Below are 17,937 nucleotides of genomic sequence, written 5' to 3' on the forward strand. Positions count from 1 at the left end.
AAATTTTCCTGTTTTTAAAAAAATATGAGTGTTGTTTCATCGTTGTTGTCGAACCACTTTCGGAGGTTCTGCATCCAGGATAAACTTCCTCACACCGAGCTCGATAGCTGCAGTCGCTTAAGTGCAGCCAGTATCCAGTATTCGGGAGATAGTGGGTTCGAACCCCACTGTCGGCAGCCCTGAAAATGGTTTTCCGTGGTTTCCCATTTTCACACCAGGCAAATGCTGGGGCTGTACCTATCTAAGGCCACAGACGCTTCCTTCCCACTCCTAGCCATTTCCTGTCCCATCGCCGCCATAAGACTTATCTGAGTCGGTGCGACGCAAAAAAAAAAAAAAAAAAAAAAAAAACCAACTTCCTCACCAACGTCATCGTTTCACTTCTACCTTGCCTTCTACGATCAGCTGTATTCGGGTGTATTTGTCATTTCTGTTCTTTCATATGATTTCCCGGCACGACGCAGTATCTCCTCATTGGTGACATGGTCTATTAAAGCGATCTTCAGCATTCTATGAGGGCCATTCAAAAAGAAATGAGCCGGCGGCTATGAAATGAAAACCGCTGAAAGGATCACAGTGCAATTGCCTGCGGAAGAAGGTGGGGTCTCTATAGAGCTCACCACTGGAGGGACATGGGTGCACACCACATGACGACAGAGCGAGCATGCGCACATGTTGACCGTCCACTGCACCCAGTCGTGCTGAAAACAGTGAAATGGAGACTTCAAAAGAAGAGCAAAGGGGTGTAGAGCGTTTCCTGACAGCAGAAGGAAAGTGAGGTGAACGAAAATTAATCGAATAATGGCACAAGTATACGGAGTACATTGCATGTCCGTTTCAAGTGTCAAGGCGTGTCACAAGCGATTCAGAAAAGGACGGGTGTCGTTGGTCGATGATGCACGGTCTGGATGCCACACCGCTTTACCGATGCCGTTGTCCAGCAGGTGGATGACCTCATTATGTAAGATGGGCGAGTTACGAGTTGCCGCAGAGGTCGGAGTGAGCGTCGGAAATATTCACGCCATCATTAAGGACAGACTGAAATTTCGCTAAAAGTGCGCCCAATGGGTGCCTCACAGTATTCAACCAGTACACGAAGCAAGCCAAATGTACCTCTCTCTTGAACATCTGCTGCGCTGCGCCAAGGGAGGAAATGAGTTCCCGTCACGAGTGGTCGGTGGAGACGGGACGTTGTGTCATCACTTCGAACCCGAGTCAAAATGACAAAGTCTCTAGTGAAAGCATGCAGGGTCGCCGGCACCCAAAAAATCCAATGTGAGCTAAAGAACGCTCTGAGAGGCAAACGATTTACCTCGGACACCGACGTCAAGCAGTACGTTTGGAAATGGTTCACAACGCAGCCCCAGGAATTTTACGAGGCGGCCTTCACCCCCTTGTATGGCAGTGGGACACGTGTCTCAGCAGTGGTGGGCAATAGTTTTGAAATAACGGTACAGGTTTTCATCTTATAGCCTCTGGCTCGTTTCTTTTTGAATGGACCTTACACGATGCATAGACATTTAAAATGCCTGTAGTCGGTTCATTGACGAAGCATTTAATTTCCATCCTTCGATACTGTAAAGCTGTACTAGTAACACATACTTCATCACTCACTGACGAGTTTGGAATCGGAAGTAATGATTTGCACAAAGAATGTTTCAATTCGATAAACACATTTCTGCCCCAGTACGGTTCTGATTTCTACATTCGGGTACCATTCTTACGTTGACCAGTATCTTCGGTATTTAGATGTGACATCCCTTCAATGGCGTTTTCGTAGCCGAGCTGAGTGGCTCAGACGGTTGAGGCGCTGGCCTCCTGACTCCAACTTGGCAGGTTGGATTCTGGCTTAGTCTGGTGGTATTTGAAGGTGCTCAAATACGTTAGCCTGTCCGGCCCCGCGGTGTAGGGGGCAACGCGTCCGCCTGTCAACCGGCGGCCCCGGGTTCGATTCCCGGTCGGGTCAGGAGTTTGTAATTGTAAATGATTAATATCCCTGGCCTGGGGACTGGGTGCTTGTTGTGCCCTTAACGTTCCTTTTCTCACATTTAACACTCTACACTTCCGCAATTACATTTACACGCAGGTTCATATCATACGGTGCAAGTAATGGCTAAATATCTACAGAGGTCGACGCCACGAACAAATATCATTAAAAACGATACGTCAGACTCGTGTCGGTAGATACACTGGCACGTAAAATAATTCCTGTGGGACTAAATTCCGGCATCTCGGCGTCCCATAGGACCATAAAAGTAGTTAATGGGACGTAAAGCAAATTATTATTATTATTATTATTATTATTATTATTATTATTATTATTGGGTCGGCCCCGTGGTGTAGGGGTAGCGTGCCTACCTCTTACCCGGAGGCTGCGGGTTCGATTCCCGGCCAGGTCAGGGATTTTTACCTGGACCTGAGGGCTGGTGCGAGGTCCACTCAGCCTACGTGATTAGAATTGAGGAGCTATCTGACATTGAGATAGCGGCCCCGGTCTCGAAAGCCAAGAATAACGGCCGAGAGGATTCGTCGTGCTGACCACACGACACCTCATAATCTGCAGGCGGCTGAGCAGCGGTCGCTTGGTAGGCGAAGGCCCTTCAGGGTTGTAGAGCAGAATTCGAGATTTTCTGTATACTGATGATGATGGTGCTTGTTGTTTAAAGGGGCCTAACATCAAGGTCATCGGCCCCTAATGGTGCACGGAGAAACGAAATGTAATAATAATTAAAATTTTGAAATGTATCGACTGACTAGAATTTAAATAAATAATTGTGAAAAATGACCATGAATTGTAAATAATCAGTTGTTCGAATTCGCAATACCTTATTATAAAATTATATAAAAATAGATTAATGTAGAACAGGACGTTGCTCTTGAAGTGAAATTATATATATCATTGGAATTAAAAGTTAAAAAACCCTTTAAAACAGAGTCAATAGAATAAAGTGTAGTTAACAATACAATACAAATTAAAAACAAGTAGAAAATACAATTTATATACCATAAAACAGGTCACAGTCCCTCATACAATGGATGACGATGTCTGCTGACTGCTCGTCATCTCGTAGGATGAGGGAGATGGTACTTTGATGTTTTAGACAGGGTGTAGATCGGTCAAGTCCACGCAGTCTGTAACGATGTGTTCCAAGGTATTTCTGCTTGCTGACTACCTTGGAGTTCTTTATCGGAAGTGCAAACTCTTTGCTTATTTCGTTGATTCTTCTGAAAATAGTCATCCAGTATCACGGTTTTACATGTAATAATAATAATAATAATAATAATAATAACAATAATAATAATAATAATAATAATAATAATAATAATAATAATAATAATAATAATAATAATAATAATAATAATAATGCAATATCAGATTTAAAGTTTCTATGGTATTTTAAACTACTATCGCGTTCTTCGGGCCGTTAGACTACGTCGTTCAAGTACAACTCTCCAGAGGGATTGATTACCTTGGCTCGAGTAGGGTTGCATCAGTCGCCTTGATAGCGAATACCATAATGTATCGAAATATTCGAAACCTGTACATAATGCACCTATTCTGCAGTAAAAATGGGTATTTACCTAGTCCGGTGGTCCGGAGTAAGACTGTTCCTCTAGAACAGGGCCTCTCAGGGTGAATGCGCCTGGTGCATGCACTGTGCACGGTGCAAAAGACGACTTGGCTTGGTTGACAAGAGTGCAGAACCCCACTCGTCGATTTGGAGCAATAGCGCTGCCTCTTTCCCCACGCCTGTCTCGCTCGCTCCCCCTGTCTCCCTCTTCCTCACTTGCTCCGTAGCGCTCCAAATCCGAGCCGAGTTGAGCCGAGCTTAGCCGAGTAGTCCAGAGACGAAGCGTTGGTCTGAGCCTAGCCGAGTGGGATCAATGCACTGTGCTAGGCTCTCTGCGCCTCAGTTTGCACGCGTGAGATTTTGGGCGTTTTAGAGGCCCTGCTCTAGGATGTAAGAAACTGCTACACGAAACAATTAAGAGTCGAGCTAGTTGTCGAGTGTTGCAGGGACTAATAATTGTTGCGTGTAGCCGTCTCGTGCATCACAATGGAAAGCTCATTCTGTAGAAGCTGGTAAGCGGGTTCGAGTTCCGTTGGTGGAAAAAACTGTCACCATCAGGGTAGGATAGCTGGTACAATTCCTTATTTCTAGACTGCGAGCCAGAAGCCTGCATTCAATTCCAACCTCTCGTGTTCATATGAAGTGGCAGCATACGACGCTATCGATGGTGGTTCGTCCGTCGGGTGAGGACGTTAAAGCTTCGAGCAGACTCTTGGTGTTATTCGATAGGAGTAGGCTAAGGGCCGACACCGGGTTTCTCTTTACCTCATTCTCATTATCATCAATACCCCCACACGGACGTCAAATAGAAAGACCTGCTCCGCAGGCGAGCCGAACACATCCTCGAACACTCCCGGCACTAGAAGCCATACAATAAAAAATAAATAATTGTAGAATTTAATACGGTCCAACTTGGGCGTACAAAATAATCTCCACACGTCATTTTTACATTTGCAGCGGCTCTGAACTTGGGAACGTGGGTTGGTGATCACGGGCCCTCAGCTGGGTCCTGGCATTGCTTCCTCTTACTTGTGCCAGGCTTCTCACTTTCGTCTATCCTACCCGACTTTCATTGGTCAACTCTTGTTCTTTTCCGGTCCCGACGCTATTAGGTTTCCGAGGGCTAGGGAGTCTTTCACTTTCACGCCCTTCGTGGCCCTTGTCCTTCTTTGGCCAATACCTTCATTTTTCAAAGTGTCGGACCTCTTCCATATTTTCTTTCTGATTAGTGTTATATAGAGAATGGTTGCCTAGTTGTACTTCCTTTAAAACAATAATCACCTCCACTCACCACTCAGCCATCATTTGTTCTTGCGAATCAAGTGCTGAAAACGATTATTTATTGTTGCATAACAATGTTTGAAGGTTAAATGAAAGTGCTGTGCTGCAGAGGTTTTATAAATTTTACAAACTTTCGCCAGAAATAAAGGAATTTCTATTCATCGAAACATCCATCGATAAAGAAGCACATTGCATTTCTAGAATGCAAACCCATGAAGTAAATATTGGCTTCTTAACCGACCTCTTTACACACATGAACGTACCGGGCGAGTTGGCCGTGCGGTTAGGGGCCCAGCATTGAGCTTGCATCCGGGAGATAGTGCGTTCGAGCTCCACTGTCGGCAGCCCTGAAGGTGGTTTTCCGTGGTTTCCCATTTTCACACCAGGCAAATGCTAGGGCTGTGCCTTAAGGCCACGGCCGTTTCCTTCTCACTTCTAGGGCTTTCCTATCCCATCGTCGTCATAAGACCTATCTGTGTCGGTGTGACCTAAGGCCATATGAACGTACTGAGCATGAAATTACAAGGAAAGGGAAAAATTCGTGGCCGAATGAATATCGAACAGAAGGATTTTCACAAATTAAACAAAACTCTTTTTAACGGATTTTGCCGAAGAAATGTGACATTTTTCGAACCTAAAGGACTGGATAAAAACTAACAATGAAATAGACTGCAGCAATTTTATTATGGTAATGACTGGTTAATTAAGTGCGTTCTAGAAGAGATTGAAGAATATTTTCAAGATTCAGCAACGTAGCTTAGGTTCTGACAACTATTTACTCTGTGGTGCCAAACGGCGAATAGACTTTGGAAGAATTTTATAAATTCAACTGTTTTCAACAGCACCAGAGGCACCCAACAGCTGGAGGACATTAAGTTCCAAAAAGATGCAGTTTAGAAACACACAATCAGAAATGTACCTTGACTCATTACCTATGAACAATACTGGTGCAAATACTTGCCTGCAAATAAATATCCAGTACTTCAGAAGTGTAATAAGGTTACATACACTTTTTGGTTCAACATACACTTGTGAATCTTCATTTTCAAAAGTGATCTTTATAAAGAATAAATTTAGATCACGTACAACTAATAATCATTTAAAAGACTTTCTGAAAATAGCTTGTACTTACCTGAATCCAGATTTCAGAGAAATTTTCTCATCTAGAAAAAGTAATTTTTCACACTGAATGATGGATAGTTAAATTATTAACCTGATTTGTTTGTGAGATTTGTACACAGCGCTAGTAATGTTCAAATAACTTTCTGTAGTAGTTACAATGTGTGTTGTTTAATTTTGACAATTCCTTCCATTAGAATTAAATTAAATTAATTCAAATAATTTTCTATCAGTTAAACATTAGATTATTTTATATTAAGTAAATAAAATTCCTTTGATCACTGCGTCTTCTTCGTTGCTCCGTACCCCCACTTCATGTTGTACTTTGAAAATGGACCTTCATAAATTCTAAATGGTGACCCCTGTGGCGTGGTATGGTTTCTATAAGCAGATACTTTGATGAAGTATTGAATAGCGAAGTTACAATTTTTCAATTGCTGTGAAATAAGGTTATTTGAGACAGACAAGGGATCTTCTAAGACTAATACTACACCTGGTAGTCCATACAACTGCTTTGACTGCCGTAGTACGTCGGATTTGATCGCTGTACAACTATTTCACTCGAATTTATAATAATAAAACTGAATATAACTACTACGTATGACCAGAGAACACAATGTACTTACAGTTTCCGTAGGTTGGGCAGATAAGCGAAGGCCATTTGGTCAACTCCCATTATTGGGTTCCTCTTCAACTCCAGCCGGAAGAGTCCTGGGCACTTCTGCAGGATGCCTCCTGGCAGGAACTTGATTTTATTCCCAGACACTGACCTGGGCAGAGAACATACATTAGGAGATAAGAGTATTGTCATTCAAACATATACCGGTATGTGGTGGAGAAGCTACTGTATCACATAGGAATGGAGTACTGCTGGGATATAAATTAATCGAAAAGTGAGAGATATTGGAATGACAAACAATAAGGACAGAATTTAGTAGCAACAGAACACTAGATTATTTTGTAAAATAAGTCACAATATGATAATAAAGCCGAGTGTTGGGATGCGGAAAATGATCTGACGCCCGGAGAGGGCCAACGGCTTCCAGCAGAGAAGGCCTATTGGGAGGGAGGTTCACAAGAAGAGGAAATGCTGCTGAAATCCATCAGGTAGCGTTCGTAGCCTATGTTAGGAACAGATACAAGCGCGCCGACGGCGGGTTGGCGTCAGCAAGATCATGTGGTCGTAAAACATTGATCCAGAATCAACAAGAGATTAAGTACAAGGCTGAAATCTGTTCAAGATGATGATGATGGTGATGATTGCATTAAGGACTGAAATATTAGCAAAGAGGGAAACGAGAGGGGTAATATGATAGTTGATGGGGTTGTATAAGAATAAAGCCATAAGTAAGCAGGATAAGGAAAATCAGTGCATGACATAAAAATGAGTATTGAAACTCTTCTATAAGACTATAAGGAAAGAAATCAAATAAAAGTTGACGGGTAAAATTGGGAAATGAGCCTGACTTTACGCTGTTCTTAAAGTTTAATGAACAGAGCATGGAAGAAACCAGGGAGAATAGAAAACATATGTAATACTAGCAAGATACTCAAGCTTCGCTACGGTTTTAAACTAAAAGTTATTATTCAAAGTTTTACATTTTGGAGAGTCCACTGTCAGCTTAGCATGTGAAATACGCCCTCAGTTCGTACGTTAAACGGTTTTGTGGGGAACGATTATTTCTTTTCTGATCTAACACTCATTTGAGCCCCATACGGAAGCATTTGAATGAATCTTATTTAACTTCTAGGATGTAAAAGCGACCAACCTGTGAAATTTTGATTTTGTACATCGAAGAGTAATGGAAGAATGAATACTTTTTTAAGGGGAGAATTTTTTAAAGTACTTATTAACATTTAGGGTATAGAAGACTACTGTTCATTAAGAAAGAAATAAGTTCGTGCCTAAAACGGTTTCGGAAGAATGGATATTGTATTTTTGAGAGTCAACCACCATCTAAATCCCTTAGGGGGAAAACTACTTTTGAAGTATACGATATTTTACACATAGGACCTAAAAAAGATCCCTCTCGTAAAATTACAACCTTGTACGTCAAACGGTTTTGGAGGGATGAATAATTTCGTTTACTTTAGGGGTGGAACGTTAAAAAATATTTCCTATTTCACACCTGGGATAGCGGTATATTTGTCTTCATAAGTTAAATTGTTTTGGAGGAAGGAATGAATATATTTGTTTGCGGATCTTAACCACCATTTACAGTAACTCTCTGAGTGGTTAAACTTGTTTCAACCCTTCTTTTATTAAACACCTAGGATACCATTTGAAATTTTACCTTCATAATTCAAACAGTTTCATATAAATGCATATTTTTGTCATCATTCCTCACTCTCTCCCCCCCACCGTAAAAACCCTTTAGGGGTCTATTGTTTAAGTCCACTTATTATTCGTATCCTAATAAAAATAACTCAACTCTCTTTACACCATCCTTAAGTTGATGAGCCCCCTCCACTCCCACCCCTGCCACAAAATATGTGTCACTTTTTTTTCAAAGGAGATTCCAAATACCACTTTTCTTGTGGGTAAAATCCTTCGTTTTCGAGGTATGAGTATCCTCAAACAAAGAATTCAACTCATGTTTCAATTCATTTATCCCCAATCCCTTAATTGGATTTTCCTAAAATAAAATAATATTTGTTTATTTTTAAAGAAGATTTCAAATACAAATTTTCATGTCTGTAACATGTTCAGTTTTTGAGTTATAAGCATCCTCATAAAAAATAATTCAACCCTTTTTTCAGTCCTTTTTACAACCTACACCCCTTAAGTGATTTTTCCGCAACAAAATATACCTGTTACTTTATTTTTAAAAATGTAGTATATTAAAAATACCAATATCTAATATGTTAAGTGTTTGAGATATACTGTAGATATACTCATTCTAAAATTTCTCCCCCTTTAACAGTTCCCCTTAAGTGGATTTTCAGAAAACAAATTATGGGTGTTCCTTTACTTTTACAGGAAGTTCCAAATACCATTTTCACGTCTGTAACATCTTCGGGAATTGATATATAAGTATTCTCATTAAAAGTATTCAACACTTTCTTCACTTCTTTTCACCCACCCTATCCCCTAAGTGGATTTCTGAAAAAAAAAAAAAACAACAACACGTATTTCTTAATTTTTGAAGGAGATTCCAAACACTAATTCAGTTGTTGAGATATATGTATCCTCATAAAAGGAATTCAACCCCTTTATCAGTCCTTTTTACAACCCACTTAAGTGAATTTTCTGAAAACAAAAATACTTGTTTCTTTATCTTTAAAGGAAATTACAAATACCAATTTTCACGTTTGTAATATCTTCAGTTTTGGAGATATCAGCATCCTAATAAAAAATTCAACCCCCTTTTCAGTATTTTTACACCCCTTAATTGTTTTTCGAGAAACAAAATATTATGTGTTACTTTATTTTTAAAAGAGATTACAAATAACAATTTTAACGTCTGTAAAATGTCCAATTTAAAATATCGCCCCCTTTAAAACTTTCCCTTAAGTGGATTTTCAGAAAACGAATTACGCGTGTTCCTTTACTTTTATAGAGGAGTTTCCAAATACCAGTTTTTACGTCTGTAACATGTTAAGTTCTTCAGATATATTGTATATATCCTCATTTTAAAAATCCATCCCCATTGTCACTCCTGTTTTAAGTAGATTTTTCAAAAACAAAATAATACGTGTTACCTTATTTTTAAAGGAGATTCCAATTTCAAATTTTTACGCCTTTAAACTGTTAAGTTTTTGAGATACAGATACACCCATTTTTAAAAATTCAACCTCCTAGCGACGAAATATTAAAAAATACTCCCTTAATGAGCACCTACATTGTAATATAAAAGTACCCTAAACATTTAATTTATTTTTATGACTAGTATTTTTAGGGGCTGCCTGGCCGAGGCGGTAAAGGCGTGCTCGGTTCGCCCGGAAGGACGTGGGTTCGAATCCCCGTCAGGAAGTCGTAAAATTTAAGAAACGAGATTTCCACTTCCGGAGGTGCATATGGCCCTGAGGTTCACTCACCCTACACCATAAATGAGTACCAGGTTAATTCCTGGGGGCAAAGGTGGCCGGGCGTAAAGCTAACCACTCTACCCTATCACGTGCCGCGGTTAACAATGGTAGAAGCCTTTACCTTCCACTCCTCCAAGGGCCTTCATGGCCTGTACGGAGATGTATTTGTCTTTGATTTTGTCTTTGTCCAGTATTTTTGGCTCGGCGATGATGAGTCAGTCAGTCATGACATGTTATTTTATATATATAGATCAGGGAGTATGGAAGAAGAAATGCAAAGCAGGCAAACACAGAGAAGATGCATTCAGGTAGTAATGAGATAAAGTGTAGGATATATCTCAAAAGTCGAAATTTGTTTAACTATTCAAGATATGTCCAAGTAATATTTATCGTATGTACAGTATATTGATAAATTATATAGAAATTATTTCTTGTAACATTTTGTTAGTTGAAATATCTGTAGTTTTTTGTATTATAAATAAGAACTAACTGCATATACTTGCTATGTTTCCAATAGAATAGAATAATAGTCTCTCCTCAGCTGGTCATCCTTGATTGGGAGAGATTATTATTATTATTATTATTATTATTATTATTATTATTATTATTATTATTATTATTATTATTATTATTATTATTATTATTATTATTATTATTATTACCACCTTCCTTCATTCATTCATTCATTTATTAAAAATGTATAAAGGCTTCAAAAAATAAGATAACAAGGGCTCGCACGGAGAAACTTTATTTTACAGGTAAACACAAGAAAGGATACACAGTCGTACGACTCTGATACGTATTATGTTTTATACAACGTAGTCGCAATTTTCGTCCAAGCAATTTTCCGACGGTGCACCAAGGCATTGATTCCGGCACGGAAGAAATCTCCGTCCAGTCCCTGAAGCCACTTCATGACGGCATGCTGTATGGTCGTATCGTTGTTGAATCACTTACAACCCAAATCATTATCAACGATCCGAAGAGATGGAAATTAATGGGTGCCAGGTCGGAGCTGCAGCAAAGATGGTCCAGATGGTTGATTTCCTCAGCACCAGCCTTAACTACTGGACCAAGTGAGTTGAAATTTGGCCTGGATGTATCTCCCATATTCAGCTCAAGTCTGTTCTAATATTTATCAATAATGAACCTTTTCTAAATGGCGGCCATTTAATATGTAGTTATTTACTGAACTTGCGCATGTACTTGTACTGTACGTGTTCGGTTTAATTACCATTAGAATATAACAATCTTTTATGAATGTAAAAAAAAATTTCTCAGCTGGTAGTCAATTGCATTTTTCAAAATAAAATGTTTGAATTTTGATTACAGACGAACCGATAGGTAATGAGGCACTTTGTAGACGAGTTCATGGCATGAGTCTAGGGGCCCTGAAAATCAGAGGAGAATACGGTGATAATGACTGTTCTATCTCCCTAATACAGATAACATGTCTACGTGGTACTGAAATTATTTTACTAAGTGCTCGTTCGACTGCAATAGAGTTTGCATGATGGTGTATGTTTGAGTAATGGGCGCATGTGCTTCAAGCAGCTTAACCCCATGGCACGCGATTTTGTTTGTTCAGTGTTGTTTTCAATAGCAGGATCATGTCATCAATACTTTCTACTATGCTTAATTATGACTGACGCAGGGGATATACCAGTCGTTAGCTCTCTGAAATAGCCGGAGGCTTTTCATATGTTGATACCTAGCTAAAATGTTTTTGACTCAATTATTAATGTTGTTTCAGTTTTAGTACGTACATTAATTCAACAGCCCTGTGGACAAGGGACTTATCCGCAGGTGTATAACAGTACTAAAAGTTGTATTCTCGTGAGGAAGCCAATGTATTATTTTCACCTAATGAGAATGCCTGTCTCCGTAGCGTAACTCTATTAGCTGCCATCCTCTGAGGCCCGGATTCTATTCCCAATACTGCCAGATATTTATGAATGGCAGAAGGGCTGGTATGTGGTTAAAATGGTTCTTGCACTTGACCTCCATTGGGGTGTGCCTGAGAAGAGCTGCACCATCCCGGGATGAGAACACGAGTATACTACTAAGCAAAGCAAACCAAAGCAAAGCAAAGTCATCTCCGTACAGACCATGAAGGCTCTTGGAGGGGTGGAAGGTAAAGGCTTCCACTATCCATAACCTCGGAACGTGATGATGTAGAGTGGTTAGCTCTACGCCCGGCCGCCTTTGCCCCCAGGAATTAACCTGCTACTCATTTTTGGTGCAGGCTGAGTGAACCTCAGGGCCATGTGCACCTTCGGAAGTGGAAATCACGTTTCTTAAATTTGACGACTTCCTGACTGGTCTGACGGAAATTGGACAGTTTAAGGGCATTTAAAATAAGCCACATTATCATTCTGCAAAGTGCTAGTAGTACTGGTGCCTCCCGCAGGCAGTAGCCTCCAATGAACTTCAAGACCTGTATTGTGCTGCCCTCTTGTAGCATGTACCCAACTTAACTTGTACTGCATTGTTCCTGTACACAACGACAATATTTTCGGTCGTCATCTGTTTTTTTTTTTTTCCTGAATGGAGGATAGAAGAAGAAAAATCTTGCTCTTGCTGTTGGATCTTTAAATTACGTTTTAGCAGAGGAAAAAAGGAGGAAAATGTACCCTTTTGATCCGGGGTAATTCTATCGCCGTGTGGTGATAGTCACCAGTCGGTTTTGATGTATTTTATTTGTCAACTTGGGAAACTGTAAGTAACTACAATCTTTGTTTTGATCCTGGAAGTATATGGATGTGATAACAGTAATTATCAGCGAACTGTTCCGTGTCGTCGGGTATATCTACACCTAAACTGTACTAAGTAAAATTCAATTATCACTGTTAGTAAAAAATTCGATTAACCAAAGAGACTGAATTTCTGGTTATCTTTATTGTGAATAGGTTATACACTTTCGTGGGACTTTTATGTAATTATTCATAGAATGATTTTGGGTTGTTAACCACTCTAGAGATGTTCTTTTAATACGAAAATTAATGTATTCAATGATTTGGTGACAAGTTCGTCTCCATACTTCTACTATACCTTCGAGAGTACGTCTTAATTTTAAAAGGGGGTATTGTGCATTAATCCTGTCTGGAAAATCTTTAATATCTTACTATACGAAGCATTGTGTGAAAATGGGAGAATGTACGAGTAGAAAAATTGTTTTCAAATGACTGGTTCTAGCTTTGGTTGATTATCTTGTAAGGGTAGCCATTTTCTTGGTCATGTGACCGGTTACCTTGGTTACATTCACAACCCTTGGTTGGTGAATGTAGTTATTATATAATTTGGACGTTTGACGTCTGATACGACTGTTGCTGGTGGACATATGACGTGAGTTGAGTGTTTTTGTTCTGGTTGGGTATGTGAGTCGGAGTTCGTGCTTCGTATTTCTGCGGTTCTTGGTGTTCTAAAGTATTAACATTTTAAACTAAAATATTAGTTTACTTGGTGGCTTTTATTTATAATTTCTCCTCTATGTTTTATTTTAATTACGCGCGCCTGATCTGCTCTTGGTGCTTTTTTGGGGATCTGTAACTTGGCTTTTCTGATTTATGTTGATGAACTTCTGAAGTAGTCATAGAAAAGCATTTTTCTACTCTACTACCATAGTGTAATCAAACCAAGATCTTAGGGTTGGAACTTTCTTTAAGCACTACGTTTCCTAATTTAACCTGAAATATATTCCAGATTTATCCTACGATTTGAATAGTGAAAGCAGTTTCTTTTGATTTTAATTTGAATCTAACTCGATGTCCAAGGCTTCCTAATTTAATTTAATCTTCCCTGTGTCTTATATGCAGGACTTATTATTTGATTTGTGTCAACATTTTCTTTCCTATTATTAAAGTTCCTGTTTAACTTAAGTCTGTTGTTTTATTTTAGTCAGTATTAACTTCTTTACTTAGTAGTAAATTATTTATTCTTTATCCACCTGACCTTGGTGGGCCCTAGTATCTTCCACGTATTGCTACGACCTTCTATTGGGTATTTCCGTGTTTATACTACCCATGGTCGTGCAAATACTATCGTGATATAGGCCTACCTCCTTGAAAGTACGCGATACGGGGAATCGAACCCACGTCCTTCCGGGCGAACCGAGCACGCCTTTACCGCCTCGGCCCATCACTACTCAATTGTCTCACAATGCAGAGTTCTTTTCAGAAAGCACTGCGAGATCACGAAAGCGGAGCTAAAATATGACCACAGTTAATTTCGTGTTTACACCATGCATTCTTGAAAACTGGGCTGCGTGTTATAGCAGCACACACATTCGAATACATTCAAATTATGAGCTATATAAACTAAGAGATATAGCGGGAAGAGCCGACAGAGACAGCTAGTTGCGGGTTCATGTTTCTAGCCATTTACACATTTTTCATTCGTAATTTTTCTTGTCATCTTGAAAACAATTATTAATTCGAATCTCCTTCATCTTCCCAGCCTCTCTCTCAACCTTTTGGGATCGGCACTGTGTCTGTATGTGTATGTATACATATATATGCGTATTTATTTATTTATTTATTTATTTATTTATTTATTTATTCATTCATTCATTCATTCATTCATTCATTCATTCATTCATTCATTCATTCATTTGGACTAATTTTACGGTCGACTGCCCTTCTCGACGCCAACACTATGTGGAGGAATGTATTCACTATTACGTGTCACTGTGGTGATTGATACCGTGGTATGTTGGAGACATGTACTAAGACGAACACAATTAACCGGTCCCCGAATCAGACAAATTAACCATACACTGTTAAAATGTCCAGTCTGGCCGAGGAACGAATGTAAGTACCCTGTTCACTTGGTGCAAGAGTAAAACATATATATATATATATATAGGGGGTCAGAAACGACGTGTACCGGTATACATGTGTTAAAAGATTGGTCATACTGATAAACAATTTGAAAAAAATATTCGATGTCTCGCGGCGTTATTTTATTAGCTTCTGACGTTAGCCAATCAGATTGATTCGCGGCCGAATTCAAATGGGCTTTTCGAGGCGATGTTGCTAAATCTACACGTGGCTAAGACCGGCTTGAGAGCGATGCCAAGAAATCAGTATCAAACACAAACACACAGTGTATTAAAACGATTGTCACCGTAGTGCACTTGTTATGGTGCGATCCTGTCAACTCGGAGGTCCGTCTTTCAATCTCTCCCTGAGCGAAGTTTATCTTCGATTGGTGCTCTGAAACAAGTATTAAGCTACGCTCAGATTTAGCAACACCGCCTCACTAAGCCCATTTGAATTTGGCCGCGATGTGATCGGATTGGCTAACTTCAACAGCTGAGAAAGTGACAACCGTGGGAGGTATTGAAATATGTTTTTTAAATTTCTTATAAGCATGACAACACCACTAACGCTCATTTGCCCGCTTCACATTGTTCCGACCATCCGGTATGAATATTCCAGCAAAATAATGGAGTGTTTTTAATCACTTATTTAATTTTATAACATAGTCATCTTTTTTTATACTAACGTTTTACGTAGGCCTATACAACTGCTAACAATCGCAGTGCCTTGAAGTACACCAAAAGATATTACCAGCAGTCGGTGATTAAAGAGCAGGGTACATGTTGATCAGTTAATTTTACTGAGCGCTTTTTTATGTCTGTTCGTATTTACAGAAACAAAATAGACCGTATAAAAAGTGGAGAAAGGTATGCTTAAAACTCACGCCGATTATCAAAATAATAGGGTTGCTAGAAAGGATAAGGGGCTCTGTTCACCCGGAAGGATGTGGGTTCGATTCCCTGCCAGGAAGGAGAAAAATTAAGAAACGAGATTTCCACTTGCAGAGGTGTATGTGGCCCTGAGGTTCACTCATCATACACTACAAATGGGTACAAGGTTAATTCCTGTGGGCAAAGGCGAGCTTAGAGCTAACCACTCTACACCACCAGGTGCCGAGGTTACTGTTAGTGGAAGCCTTCCCTTCCAACCCTCCCAGGGCCTTCATGGCCTGTATGGAGATGATTCTGTAAAATATTTAGATATACAGGGATGGAGTGTTAGATTGATCATAAAATAATTTTTTGAACAAGTGCCTACTATATTCTACAGAATTATTCTTTCTTCTTCTTTTTCTTCTTTTTCTACCACTTATCCCGCACCTGTGAGGTCGCGGGTGCGAACTGTGCCGCACATGTGGATTTGGCCCTGTTTTACGGCCGGATGCCCTTCCTGACGCCAACCCTATATGAAGGGATGTAATCACTATTGCGTGTTTCTGTGGTGGTTGGTAGTGTAGTGGGTTGTGTGAATATGAAGAGGAAAGTGTTGGGACAAACACCCAGTCCCCGGGCTAGAAGAATTAATCAGAGACGATTAAAATCCCCGACCTGGCCGGAAATCGAACCCGGGACCCTCTGAACCGAAGGCCAGTACGCTGACCGTTCAGCCAACGAGTCGGATCTACAGAATTCTTCTTTATTATTAAAAAATCTGGGTGCGTGTTATATTCTAGAAAATACGTAATTGGCCGCTCCTGTTCTGTGTGATGTACTTGTTTTATATCGACTTGAAGGAGATATACTTTGTAAACTTATTACATTACTGTTTATATCGGATATCCCCACCATATTACCCGGAGAATTATTCTACTTAGATGATAAAGGGAACAAACTATACTACTCACAGTATACGATATCATTGTAACGGAGAATAATGACTTTAATACAATAATAATTACTTACTTTACAGAGCTTACTTAATTAATGAAAGTAGGTAATGCAAAAAGTAAGTGGAAACAAATGAGAATCACTTACAGTTCTTGCAGTGACGGCAGCTTCGTAAGAGCCGTTGGAATGTGATTGAGCGCGTTGTCATCCAGTTCCCTGAAAGAATAATAATAATAATAATAATAATAATAATAATAATAATAATAATAATAATAATAATAATAGTAATAATAATAATAATAATAATAATAACATATACACATACATTATGCAAACTTCCCACAGACTCTTTGGTATTTCACTGTTTATTCTGGAAGCCTCTCTCAATGGATTAAGCGCCTGTAATTTCAGTCAGTACCGTTGCCATCCTCTACTTCTAAATCTCTTACCTTAATAAGTAAAAACTGACTCTAATAATCGTTTCCTTCGTCTGTCCCTACTTCTACACTCTTTGGGCCCAATTTCATAGTTCTCCTCACCTCACTTGGCCCAATCACCGAGATACAGCTTGTACTTAATCTGCACATATACTAGTCCACAGAAACAAATACAAAACCAAATAAAAGAAAACAGCAAAATAAAAGTTTAAGTAAAAATAAAATACAGGCGCTAGCGCACTTCGAACTCGAGACATCTGCGAAGAATTCAGGGACGTAGACGACTAGATCACCTGAGTTTTAAATGAGGCACACTATATGAAAATATCTGCGTCTTTCTCATAGTAAATTTATTTAAGCTCCTCTTCCTCGAGAAAGTTCCATGAGACACAGTTTTAGTAAAAATGAAATGGTGTATGGCTTTTAGTGCCGAGAGTGTCCGAGGACATGTTCGGCTCGCCAGGTGCAGGTCTTTTGATTTGACTCCCGTAGGCGTCCTGCGCGTCATGATGAGGATAAAATGATGATGAAGACGTCACATACACCCAGTCCCCGTGCCAGCGAAATTAACCATTTATGGTTAAAATTCCTGGCCCTGCCGGGAATCGAACCCGCGACCCCTGTACCAAAGGCCAGCACGCTAACCATTTAGCCATGGAGCCGGACACAGTTTTAGTATTATGGGGTAACATTTCTTGCAGATGTGTACCAATATACGTTAAACAGAAGCTGCTATGGATCAATGTATTTCGTGATATGTATACGAAGTTGCTATCTTGTGTGAAAGGGAAAATAGTACAATAAGTACTTTAAAGCCAATATTGCAATAATAATATTTTTACCTGCAAGCCAA

The 17,937-nt window shown here is 39.6% G+C and overlaps 1 protein-coding gene across 1 annotated transcript in view; it reads right to left on the minus strand.

The window, feature by feature from the left end:
• Window positions 1-17,937, minus strand: part of rk (rickets) — an 824,128-nt gene that overhangs the window by 175,969 nt on the left and 630,222 nt on the right. Inside the window, exons 7-8 of the mRNA XM_067144502.2 lie at window positions 16,795-16,863; window positions 6,599-6,742 (exon numbers count right to left, since the gene is read on the minus strand). Of these exons, the coding sequence (XP_067000603.2) occupies window positions 6,599-6,742; window positions 16,795-16,863 (213 nt within the window). The remainder of the gene's footprint in view (window positions 1-6,598; window positions 6,743-16,794; window positions 16,864-17,937) is intronic.

This window comes from Anabrus simplex, chromosome 3 (assembly GCF_040414725.1).
Source record: "Anabrus simplex isolate iqAnaSimp1 chromosome 3, ASM4041472v1, whole genome shotgun sequence".
NCBI classification, from domain to species: domain Eukaryota; kingdom Metazoa; phylum Arthropoda; class Insecta; order Orthoptera; family Tettigoniidae; genus Anabrus; species Anabrus simplex.